Genomic DNA, 13,152 nt, shown 5'->3' with positions numbered 1-13,152 from the left:
ACCCCCTCCCATCGTCACCCCCTCCCATCGTCACCCCCTCCCATCGTCAACCCCCTCCCATCGTCACCCCCCCTTCCCATCGTCGCCCCCACATCGTCAACCCCCTCCCATCGTCACCCCCCCTTCCCATCGTCGCCCCCACATCGTCACCACCTCCCATCGTCACCACCTCCCATTGTCAACCCCCTCCCATTGTCACCCCTCTCCCATCGTCTCCCCCACATCGTCACCCCCCTCCCATCGTCAACCCCCTCCCATTGTCACCCCTCTCCCATCGTCTCCCCCACGTCGTCACCACCTCCCATCGTCACCCCCCTCCCATCGTCAACCCCCTCCCATTGTCACCCCTCTCCCATCGTCTCCCCCACTTCGTCACCACCTCCCATCGTCAACCCCCTCCCATTGTCAACCCCCTCCCATCGTCAACCCCCTCCCATTGTCACCCCTCTCCCATCGTCTCCCCCACATCGTCACCCCCCTCCCATTGTCAACCCCCTCCCATCGTCAACCCCCTCCCATCGTCACCCCTCCTTCCCATCGTCGCCCCCACATCGTAACCCCCACATCGTCACCCCCTCCCATTGTAAACCCCCTCCTATCGTCAACCCCCCATCGTCACCACCATATCGTCACCCCCCTCCCATCGTCGCCCCCACATCGTCACCCCCTCCCATTGTCAACCCCCTCTCATCGTCACCCTCCCCCATCGTCACCACCATATCATCACCCTCCTCCCATCATTGCCCCCATTTCATCACCCCCTCCCATCGTCACCCCCACATCGTCACCCCTCCCATTGTCTCCCCCTCCCATCATCATCCCCTCCCATCGTCACCCCCCTCCCATCAACCTACCCACATCGTCACCCCCTCCCATTGTCAACCCTCTCCTATCGTCACCCCCCCATCGTCACCACCATATCGTCAACCCCCTCCCATCGTCACCCCCTCCCATCGTCACCCCCTCCCATCGTCAACCCCCTCCCATCGTCACCCCCTCCCATCGTCAACCCCCTCCCATCGTCACCCCCTCCCATCGTCACCCCCTCCCATCGTCAACCCCCTCCCATCGTCACCCCCTCCAATCATCACCCCCTCCCATCGTCAACCCCCACCCATCGTCACCCCCTCCCATCGTCACCCCCCCTTCCCATCGTCACCCCCTCCCATCGTCAACCCCCTCCCATCGTCACCCCCCCTTCCCATCGTCGCCCCCACATCGTCAACCCCCTCCCATCGTCACCCCCCCTTCCCATCGTCACCCCCACATCGTCAACCCCCTCCCATCGTCACCCCCCTTCCCATCGTCACCCCCTCCCATCGTCAACCCCCTCCCATCGTCACCCCCCCTTCCCATCGTCGCCCCCACATCGTCAACCCCCTCCCATCGTCACCCCCCTTCCCATCGTCACCCCCTCCCATCGTCAACCCCCTCCCATCGTCACCCCCCTTCCCATCGTCGCCCCCACATCGTCAACCCCCTCCCATCGTCAACCCCCTCCCATCGTCACCCCCCTTCCCATCGTCGCCCCCACATCGTCAACCCCCTCCCATCGTCACCCCCCTTCCCATCGTCGCCCCCACATCGTCAACCCCCTCCCATCGTCAACCCCCTCCCATCGTCACCCCCCTTCCCATCGTCGCCCCCACATCGTCACCCCCTCCCATCGTCAACCCCCTCCCATCGTCAACCCCCTCCCATCGTCTCCCCCACATCGTCACCACCTCCCATCGTCACCCCCTCCCATTGTCAACCCCCTCCCATCGTCACCCCCTCCCATCGTCACCCCCTCCCATCGTCACCCCCTCCCATTGTCACCCCTGTCCCATCGTCTCCCCCACATCGTCACCCCCCTCCCATCGTCAACCCCCTCCCATTGTCACCCCTCTCCCATCGTCTCCCCCACATCGTCACCACCTCCCATCGTCACCCCCCTCCCATCGTCAACCCCCTCCCATCGTCAACCCCCTCCCATTGTCACCCCTCCTTCCCATCGTCGCCCCCACATCGTAACCCCCACATCATCACCCCCTCCCATTGTAAACCCCCTCCTATCGTCAACCCCCCATCGTCACCACCATATCGTCACCCCCCTCCCATCGTCGCCCCCACATCGTCACCCCCTCCCATTGTCAACCCCCTCTCATCGTCACCCTCCCCCATCGTCACCACCATATCATCACCCTCCTCCCATCATTGCCCCCATTTCATCACCCCCTCCCATCGTCACCCCCACATCGTCACCCCTCCCATTGTCTCCCCCTCCCATCATCATCCCCTCCCATCGTCACCCCCCTCCCATCAACCTACCCACATCGTCACCCCCTCCCATTGTCAACCCTCTCCTATCGTCACCCCCCCATCGTCACCACCATATCGTCACCTCCCTCCCATCGTCACCCCCATATCATCACCCCCATATCATCACCCCCTCCCATCGACACCCCCCTCCCATTGTCACCCCGTCCCATCCTCAATCCCCCATTGGTCCCCCCAATCCTTATCCCCATCTTCACAGGAGCTCCGAGGAATGAGGCCAGAAACTCCCACAAACCTGAAGAATTCTACCAGGACTAGACAGAGTCAACACAGGAAGGATGGTCCCTATAACCAGGGAGACCAGGCCCAGGGGGTCACAGTCTAAGGATATAGGTTAGGCCTTTTAGGACCGAGTTGAGGAGAAATATCTTCACCCGGAGTGTGGGGAGCCTGTGGAATTCTCTGTCACAGAAAGTGGTTCTGCCCAAAATATTGAATGTTTTCAAGAAGGTGTTAGATACAGTTCCTAGGGCTGGAGGGATCGCAGGGTATGGGGAGAAAGCAGGAACAGGGGACTGAGTTGGATGATCACCATCAGCATATCGACTGGCAGAGCAGGCTCAAAGGGCCGAATAGCCTACTCCTACACCTATTTTCCATGTTTCTGTGAGTGAGTGAGTGACTTTGGACAAGTCTCGCTCAGAGGGAGGGAAGGAAGTCTATCTACAAGGCACTAGTCAAGAGAGTGAGGGAATCCTCCCCACTTCCCTGGATGGGGGCAGCTCCAACCCCCATCAAGAAGCCTGACCCCATCCAGGACAAAGCAGCCGCTTGATTGGCACCAGATCCACAACCATCACCTCCCCAACCCCCCCACCAACACTCAGTAACAGCAATGTGTACCAGCTACAAGGTACACTGCAGGAATTCACCAAAGATCCAAACCCATGACCACTTCCATCCAGAAGGACAAGGGCAGCAGATACATGGGAACACCACCCCCTGCAGGTTCCCCTCCGAGCCCCTCACCATCCTGACTTGGAAATATATCACCGTTCCTTCACTGTCGCTGGGTCAGAATCCTGGAATTCCCTCCCTAAGGGACATTGTGGGTCGACCTACAGCACATGGACTGCAGCGGTTCAGGAAGGCAGCTCACCCCCACCTTCTCAAGGGGCAACTAGGGACAGGCAGTAAATGCTGGGCCCAGCCAGTAATGCCCATGTCCCCTGAGTGAGGAAATGTAAATTGAAGGCTGTCCCAGCTCCCCAGGCCTGTGTCAGATGCTGCAGGCCACTCTGTGCCGTGGGGACACATCATCGCTCCTAGAGCTGGCTCAGAGCCGTGCTGTAACCCTCACCATCGTCACTGCTTCCTCCTGCAACAACTTCACAAAGAACTGCCTCCGCTCGTCCCGCAGAACCACTGCTTTCCGGGAGAAATACTTTGGGATTGGAATCTCCACATTGCTCTGGAATAGAGAAAATTAAATCGAGTGAGGATCCGGAATATGCTGAGAGGCCGATAGAGTGAGTGTGTATGAGACAGTGAGAGAGAGAATGAGAAATACAGAGCGAGAGTGACAGAGAGAGGGAGAGGGAGGGGGAGAGACACAGAGAGAGACACACAGAGAGAGAGAGAGACAGAGAGAGAGAGACAGAGGGAGACAGACAGAGAGAGACAGATAGACAGACAGACAGACAGACACAGAGAGACAGATAGACAGACAGACAGACAGACACAGACAGACAGAGAGAGACAGATAGACAGAGAGAGAGAGACAGACAGACACAGAGAGACAGAGAGAGAGAAAGACAGAGAGGGAGACACAGAGACAGACAGATAGACAGACTGAGGGAGAGAGACATGGAGAGAGAGGGTGAGAGAGACACACAGACAGAGGGATGGACACAGAGACACACAGCGACGGGGGGGGGAGAGAGAGAGAGGGAGAGGGAGAACCTGACAGAAAGAGAGAGAGGGAGAGGGGAAAGAGTGAATGTGAGAGGGCTGGGAAGCAATGATCCAGAGAGAGAATACTGAGAAGGAGGGAGAGATTTGCAATGTCAGCCATAGAGATACAAAAAGACAGTTAGAGAGACAGAAAGAAAAACAGAGACAGAAAAAAGATCAAATCAGGGCAGAGTCCCTCATTGTTTCTGTCTGATTCTGTCTCTCTCTCTCCCTCTCTCTCTCCGCCTCTCTCTTCGTCTCTCGCTCCGTCTCTCTCTCCGTCTCTCTCTCTCCATCTCTCTCTCCGTCTCTCTCTCTCCCTCTCTCTCTCCCTCTCTCTCTCCCCCTCTCTCTCTCCCTCTCTCTCTCCGTCTCTCGCTCCGTCTCTCTCTCTATCTATCCCTCTCCCTCTTGCTCTCTCTCTCTCTCTCTCTCTGCCTCCATCTCCCTGACATTCTCCCTCTGGGCCTGATGCCTGATGCCCAGTTTCTGGTTTTAGTTTTGAGACGGTCAGTCAGTGTTGAGTGTAGAGTGTGTCTCCCCTGGTGTGGGGAGTGAGGCCATGGCTGTCTCTCAGCAGCTGGGGAAGTGGCTGGGGGTGTCTGAGGGAGCTGCTCCTCATTGGGAACTGTATCCTCACCTTGCTGCGTGGCCACAGAGATGTGACTGAAATGAGCAGGAGAGCTTATTGCGAGTGACTGCTAGCTCTATAGTGTGGGCTCTCACTTGTTCTCATACAATCTGAGTTCCCTGATTGGGGCTGTTAACCTGATCCAATCAGGGAGTCCTGGCTGACAGGATTGTCAGGGGTTCTGTCCACCCTGAGCGCTGGCTCTGAGGGAGCTGGGTCAGAGTCAGGGACTCTCCCCGTGTTAATGAAGGGGAACCGGGTGGTGGGTTACTGGCCTCTGTGGAGTGGTGGGACATGTTCCTGAAGAAACTTGCTTGCAACAGTTGTCTTTGAATTGGGCTAAGCATTTCTGGCATCATGCTGTTATTTGGGAAGACTGTTGTTGAAGACGGGGTCCAGTATGTTGAAAGAATACAATATATTTTCTGGGCAAATGATATTGGGACAGATGAAAAGCAATGATGAATTCTTCTGACAGCTTGTGGAGGTGATTTTTTTTTGGTCATTAGGAGACTAACTTTCCCTGAGGCACCAGATACTAAAACCTTTCAAGATTTAGTTAACGAATATTATGACCCCTGATTTGGAGATGCTATTGTTTTTACTTGGCAATTCGAGAACCGGGGAATCTGTATCGGGATTTTTAACTGGGTTAAGTCTATTGGCAGAGGTGTGTGACTTTGGCTTAACTCTTAACGAGCTGAGAGACTAGTTGATATGTGGGATTCATGATATAACCATGCAAAAGCTGAAGTCCAAATGGACATCAAACAGACATTACAACTGGATTTATCAATGGAAATTGCAGCAAGTGGACTATATGAGTTTCAGGGTATTCCAATAGATGTGGACCCCCTCACCAGTCTGACTGAGCTTGGGGAACACCACTTGAGTGAAGGCAATTACACAGCCTCACTCAGGACATATCCTGAACCAACACTGCACCCCACACTCTCCCAGAAACCCGTCCAACCCCTTTACCCACACCCCAGAACCGTGTCCAACTTTCTCTCAGCCCACAGCAAAACTCCAAAACAAAGCCAAGCCTCGGCTAAAGGTTAAAGGTTTCTTCAGGATCTTGGTCGGCAAGCCATCGTAGTTACTGCTACGTGAACTCGAGACAGCAGGGAGTCCAACTAGACCTGAATGGAGTAATGGAAATCATAAGCCAATATCCAGGAGAGTGCATGGAAAGGCCACCTACATCTGATTTGGAATAGTTACATTGGTTCTGATTGTTTAGCAATATCCAATCAAATTAAACCTCTGATTAAATGGTTACCCAGTTCTCATGGAGTTGATACCAGTATGGCTGTTTCAGAGATTACAGAGCCAATCTTTAACAAAATTCATTCTGAACTCCAACCTGCAAGACCTCGTCCAGACTGAGACCCTGTACCGGGGAACCGTTACAGAGTAACAGGACAACTTCAGTCCGGTCTGTTATGGGAAGCAGCTGGTTCAGTTCGCACTGATTCTAGTAAAAGGCTCAGGCCCAAATGTAATGGAGTGAAACTGGGTGAGAAAGAGTCACCTTGATTGGCTTAATACTTCTCAATTAGAAAATTGCTGCTTGAGTGGAGTCCTAATCAAATACCCAGACATTTATCAGGAATGTCTAAGGACTGTCAAAAGGCCAAGACCATCTTGCATATTGACCAGGATGCACTCCCAGGATTCTGCACGGCCCACCCAGTGCCATTTGCCTCACAGGCAAAAGTGGAGACAGAAACCAGGAGGTTGGAAAGTGAAGGAATCCTCAAACCAGCCCAGTTTGGGGAATGGGCAGCACCGGTCGTAGTGATTGTGAAACCCGACGGTTCACCTTTGTGGGGATTTTAAACAAACAGTAAACCTCTTCTCGCAGCTGGATAAATACCTAGTGTCTGGTATACAGGGTTCATACACAAAGCTGACAGGGGGGCTGTCCTTCATGATGCTGGACATCAGCTATGGGGTGTACCTGCAATTGTAGTTAGATGGGGATTCCCGGACGTACGCTACAGTTAACACCCCAGAAGGGTTTGTACTGATATATGAGACAGCCATATCATCAGCCTGGGCCATTTTTCAACAGATGACAGAGAACATTTTACAAGGTCTACCACAGTTGACAAGGCCAGCTTATACCTGTTGGAAGATAAAGTGAGGACAATCAAAGGTGCCCTGGCTCCCATGTCCGTACTGGAGCTGAGGTCTTTCCTTGGGCTGGTGAACTATTACGGAAGGTACAGACCTAACCGGGCCTCCTTACCCCTGCTCTTGGAAAAAAGGGTCAGCCTTGGAAATGGTCATGTGGCCGAGTGATCGCTTTCAGGTAAGTGAAGACGCAGCTCTCATCCTCGAGGGCACAGTATCATTCCAAGCGATGACTCCCTATTGGGTATCGGGATAGTGTTTGCCAATCACTGACATAACGGAGGAACATCCAATAGCAGATGCCTCTCGGACTTTGGCTGTTGTCCCACGTAGAGCAGGAAGGTTTGGTGTCTTTTTTGGTGTGAGCAAGTTCCACCTTTACCTTCACTGATGTAAATTTGTAACAATAACAGACCACAACCCCCTGCTGGGCCGACTCACAGAGGTCAAGGGCAAGGTGACCATCGCTTCAGGTTAAACTCAGCAGTCGGCTCTCATTCTCAGTGCGTCCAATACAACCTGGGAATCCATGTGGGAGGCTCTACTAACAAATGTGAATGGATTGAGATGCCTGATGTTGGCAAACACACCCCCAGGAGGCACTGCCAGTGGAAGATCCATTCTGGTTTTAAACTTTGTGGGCATCCTTCTGGTCACCGCTGACAAAATCAGACTGTGGACACAAAAAGACCTGGTCCTGGCAAACCTAAACCAGCTGGTGGTGAGCGGAGCAACAAAAGGGCAACACCAGCAGAATTGAAATCTTTCTGGAGCAAGAGTGATTGGCCTGAGCAAAGGTTTTGCCACATATGGCTGAATTCCACCAGGGTCATCAAGGAGTTTCCAAAATGAAGATGTTGGTGAGAAGTTATGTCTGCTGGCCAGGATTGGATGCAGACACAGCTGCATTGGTGGGACAGTGCCCAGAATGCCAACAAGGACAAACATTACTGTGGAAATGGCTGAGTAAAGCCTAGACTCGGTTACACATCGATTATGCAGGTCCTTTCATGGGCTTAATGTTCTTAGCCATTGTGGATGCCCATTGAAAATGGTTGAATGTGTATAGAGTTCATTCATCAAACATGGGACAATGTCAGAAAGGGTGTCCGCGTCTTTCGCAATACACGGAATCCTGGAAGTGTTGGTCACAGACAGTAGACCATCATTTACCAGCAGCAAATTCAAGTATTTCCAGAAGTCAAATGGCATTCGGCATATAAGGATAGCTCCATGCCATCCGTTGTCCAATGGCCTGGCAGAAAGACCAACCAAACTTTGAAGGCAGGCTGAAAGGAACCAAACTGCCCTGGTTTCTCTTTGATTATCGTACCTCATGCAACGACAGGGATAGCTCCGGCGGAGTTACTAACGGGAAAAAGACTCGGCGGCAGGTTAAATCTGATCTTCCCGGACCTAGGGAGGAGGGTGAAACAGCATCAGGGACACAAGAGAAACAGTTTACTTCTGATGACAAAGTTTGGTGCCGAAACCACAGGAATGGCCCTGCATGGGTAAGAGGCATGGTTACTATGAGGTCGGGTCCCCGATGTACAAACTTTGGGTCGGTGAGATTGTCCTGAACAAGCACATGGACCACATGAAGGCTGCAGACTCACTAACGGGCAGGAGCAAAATGTATCTGGTCCCTCAGAACAGCCGGAAAGTCTTTCGGAACCTGTGGGTTTTCCCCTCTGTCTGGTGTCAAAGAAACTTCGGAGTCTGAGATGGACCTCTCAAATTTTGAATCTAATGTTGATCTTTTCTCACTCTATTCAATCAACCTATGATCTTTTGTTATGATCTGCCTGTACTGCATGTAAAACAAACTTTTTATAGTACCTAAGTACGTGTGACAATAATAAATTAAATAAATGTCGCAGCCTTGACAGCTTTACCCCCGCCTGGGCAGCACTGCTGCCTCACAGCTCCAGAGACCCGGGTTCAATTCCCGTCTCAGGCAACTGACTGTGTGGAGTTTGCACATTCTCCCCGTGTCTGCGTGGGTTTCCTCTGGGTGCTCCGGTTTTCTCCCACAGTCCAAAGATGTGCAGGTTAGGTGAATTGGCCATGCTAAATTGCCCCTAGTGTTAGGTAAGGGGTAAATGTAGGGGTATGGGTGGGTTGCGCTTCGGCGGGTCGGTGTGGACTTGTTGGGCCGAAGGGCCTGTTTCCACACTGTAAGTAATCTAATCTAATCTAATCTAATCTAATAAAAAGAAGAGGATGAATTTCTTCCAAGATGCTCCGAGTGCAAGAGGCAGACTATGGTCTGGTACATGCCGTCAGTATCCAAGGCTGAGTCAAAGGAACAGAACTGGTATGAAAACACCCCAGGAGAGGCTACAAGAGAAATAACAGGCCTATATCCCGGACCTCACGAGGGAGGGATGTAGTGATTAAAGCAAGATCAGCCAGGTGGACCTCATAGAATATGATTAAAAATCATACAACGCCAAAATCATATAGTCCATATAATACTTGACATTGTGTGATTTTAAACTATGTGCACCCCAGTCCAACACTGGCTCCTCCTCCTAATAGAATCTGAGTTCCCTGATAGGGGCTGCTAACCTGATCCAATCAGGGAGCCCTGGCTGACAGATATAAACAGAAGTGTCACCCTAGAGTTGTTCAGGGAGAGGTGGGTGCCGCAGGGAGTGGAGTGCATCATTTCTCCCTCCAACTCTATTTTGATTTAATCCCTGCCCTCCCCTTCACTGTTTTGATCACACAGCACTGCCCTTTGATGTGAAGGGCAGTGCTTGTCACTGGCCACCCGGGTGTTTTCCTGTCTTCCTGGTGGTGGAAATTGAATAAAGATTCGTGCACTTTGTGTCTCTCACTGTAACTCCAAAAAAAATAAAATAAGCAGGATTGTCAGGGGTTCTGTTTGCTCTGAGCGCTGGCTCTAAGGGAGCTGGGTCAGTGTCAGGGACTCTCCCCGTGTTAGTGAAGGGTGACCTGGTGATAGGATACTGGCCTCTGTGGAAGTATTTCATCACTGACATAATAAAGCAGATTTCCATTCACGCTCATGTTCCAGCTTGTGGGATCTGACAGTGTACGCTAGTCACTGCTTACCAGCTTGAAAGTGCCCTGAATGCCCAGACGATGTCTGATCTCATTTTCCTGCACTTGGCTCATTGTCTTGTATTCCTTGGCATCGCAAATGCACATCTAAATACTTCTTAAATGTTATGAGGGTTTCTATCTCAAAGCAGTGAGTTCCAGATTCCCACCATCCTCTGGTGAAAAGGTTCTCTCACATCCTGGCACGGTGGCACAGTGGTTAGCACTGTTGCTTCACAGCGCTAGAGACCCGGGTTCAATTCCTGCCTCAGACGACTCTCTGTGTGGAGTTGCACTGACCCTCCGATTGTGGTTTCCTCCCACAATCCAAAAATGTGCAGGTTAGGTGAATTGGTCATGCTAAATTGTCCATAGTGTTGGGTGAAGGGGTAAATGTAGGGGAATGGGTCTGGATGGGTTGCGCTTCGACGGGTCGTTGTGGACCTTTTGGGCTGAAGGGCCTGTTTCCACCTATAAGTAATCTAATCTAATCATCCCCTCTGAACATGCTGTCCCTTACCTTAAACCTATGCCTCCTGGCCATTGGTCCCTGCACAAAAGGGAAAGGTTTCTTCCTGTTTATGCCCCTTATCGTTTTCTACATCTCAATCATGTCCACCTTAGTGTCTGCTGCTCCAAGCAAAACAGTCTGTCCAATCTCACTTTGTAACTGAAACTTCCCAGCCCTGAGCAACATCCTGGGAAATTTTCTCTGCCCTCTTGCCAGTGACATTACATTCCTTCCTGAATGGATTCTAGAACAACACGCAATACAATATCGAGAAAAGTGAGGACTGCAGATGCTGGAAATAAAGTTGAGAGTGTGGTGCTGGAAAAGCACAGCAGGTCAGGCAGCATCTGGGGGGCAGGAGAGTTGATGTTTCAGGCATAAGACCTATATCCTGATGAAGGGCTTTTGCCCGAAACGTCGATCCTCCTGCTCCTCAGATGCTGCCTGACCTGCTGTGCTTTTCCAGCACCACACTCTCGACATAGAGGATAGAACATTCCAGCACAGCACAGGCCCTTCGGCCCTCGATGTTGCACTGACCTGTGGAACCAATCTGAAGCCCATCTAACCTACACTATCCCATTCTCATCCATATGTTTATCCAATGACCATTTAAATGCCCTTAAAGTTGGTGAGTCTACTACTGTTGCAGGCAGTGTGAGCAGAGCGAGTGTGAGCAGGTTGTGCAGAGTGTGAGCAGAGCGAGTGTGAGCAGGTTGTGCAGAGTGTGAGCAGAGCAAGTGTGAGCAGGTTGTGCAGAGTGAGCAGAGTGTGAGTAGAGTGAGTGTGAACAGGTTGTGCAGAGTGTGAGCAGGTTGTACAGAGTGTGAGCAGAGTGAGTGTGAGCAGAGTGAGTGTGAGCAGGTTGTGCAGAGTGAGCAGAGTGTGAGTAGAGTGAGTGTGAACAGGTTGTGCAGAGTGTGAGCAGGTTGTACAGAGTGTGAGCAGAGTGAGTGTGAGCAGGTTGTGTGAATGAATTCTGTGTGTTTTACTATTTGCTGCTTTTACATGGAGCTCTGCTGCCCTCTTGTGGCCCCGTCCCTGTGGTTAATTCTGAGCAATTTTAAATTTCGTTTGAAACCACCTGGTTTCTTCTGTTTCCATTAGATTAGATTAGATTATTTACAGTGTGGAAACAGGCCCTTCGGCCCAATAAGTCCACACCGATCCACCCAGACCCATTCCCCTACATTTACCCCTTCACCTAACATACGGGCAATTTAGCGTGGCCAATTCACCTGACCTGATCAGGAATTGTATAGAACTCAGAATGATGGATGTGATGGACATTCAAAGGCACAGACAACGTGTTTATGAATGAGCTGCTCTACTTTTGATCCTGTATCAGATAACATTTCCCATGAACACCTTTATTCTGGAATGAATGGGAGACAGAAAGCAGTTAAAGGTCAGGATGGTGCTCAGCCCCTTTATAAAGACAGATACTAGACGACTGGAAAATCCCTGTGTGATCACACACAGAGCCAGCATGGTTTCATAACAAGGAAACTACGCTTGAGAAATCTGTTATTTGATGATTAATTCGCTGAGTAAATACAGGTTCTCAATGTCTGGAGTTTGACAAAGTTTTGATAAGGAGCCACAGACGTTGTTAGTTACAGAAAGAGGAGAAAGTGAGGACTGCAGATGCTGGAGATCAGAGCTGGAAATGTGTTGCTGGAAAAGCGCAGCAGGTCAGGCAGCATCCAGGGATCAGGAGAATCGACGTTTCGGGCATAAGCCCTTCTTCAGGAATGAGGAAAGTGTGTCCAGCAGGCTACCTTTTATCTTAGCCTGCTGGACACACTTTCCTCATTCCTGAAGAAGGGCTTATGCCCGAAACGTCGATTCTCCTGTTCCCTGGATGCTGCCTGACCTGCTGCGCTTTTCCAGCAACACATTTCCAGTTACAGAAAGAGGCAGTTTGTGGATCTGGGAAGAGAAGAGTTGCTCACAGGCAGAAGGATCTCCAGCTCTTGAGAGTGCCAGCCCTGGTTGGAAACATGGTCAATCTCGGTGGGTCTCTCTGATCAGCTCCATTGGAAAACCCTGAGCAGTTTTAGACTCATTACTGAAGAAAAAATCTCAGTTTATTAGAGGCAGGTCAGAGGAGGTTCACTGCGATGATCCCTGGGATGGAGGGATTGTCTCATGAGCAAAGGTTAAACTGGGTAGGACTCTACTCACTGCGAGGTGATCTTATTTAAACATATCAGATTCTTACGGGACTTGACAGAGTCAGTGCTGAGAGATGTTTCCCCTCATGGGAGAGTCTAGGACCAGAGCGCACAGTCTCAGAATAAAGGGGCACCAGATGGGGTAGACTTTCCCCCCTCTGGAACCCCTTGCCCCAGAGAGCTGTGGGGACAGAGTCCTTGTGGATATTTAAGGCTGAGAGAAATTTTTGATCAATCGAGGAATCAAGGGTCATGGGCAAAGGGTCATGGGCAAAGGGTCATGGGCAAAGGGTCATGGGCAAAGGGTCATGGGGAAAGGGTCATGGGCAAAGGGCAGGAGAGTGGACGTGAGGAATGTTGGCTCTGCCATGATCCTCTCGAATGGCAGAACAGGCTTGAGGGGCTGAACG

The 13,152-nt window shown here is 51.5% G+C and overlaps 1 protein-coding gene across 1 annotated transcript in view; it reads right to left on the bottom strand.

Moving 5' to 3' along the window:
* Positions 1–3,595: 3,595 nt before the first annotated feature.
* LOC148150501 (dynein regulatory complex subunit 11-like) overlaps positions 3,596–13,152 on the bottom strand; it is a 47,266-nt gene continuing 37,709 nt past the window's right edge. The window contains exon 4 of the mRNA XM_087985886.1: positions 3,596–3,730. Within this exon, the coding sequence (XP_087842012.1) occupies positions 3,596–3,730 (135 nt within the window). The remainder of the gene's footprint in view (positions 3,731–13,152) is intronic.

Source organism: Chiloscyllium plagiosum, unplaced genomic scaffold, assembly GCF_037043375.1.
Source record: "Chiloscyllium plagiosum isolate Xiang-an unplaced genomic scaffold, Cpla_swu_hap1 HiC_scaffold_4, whole genome shotgun sequence".
In the NCBI taxonomy this organism is placed as follows: domain Eukaryota; kingdom Metazoa; phylum Chordata; class Chondrichthyes; order Orectolobiformes; family Hemiscylliidae; genus Chiloscyllium; species Chiloscyllium plagiosum.
The sequence above is the reverse complement of the archived record's forward strand: the minus strand, read 5'-3'. Positions and strand labels throughout refer to the sequence as shown.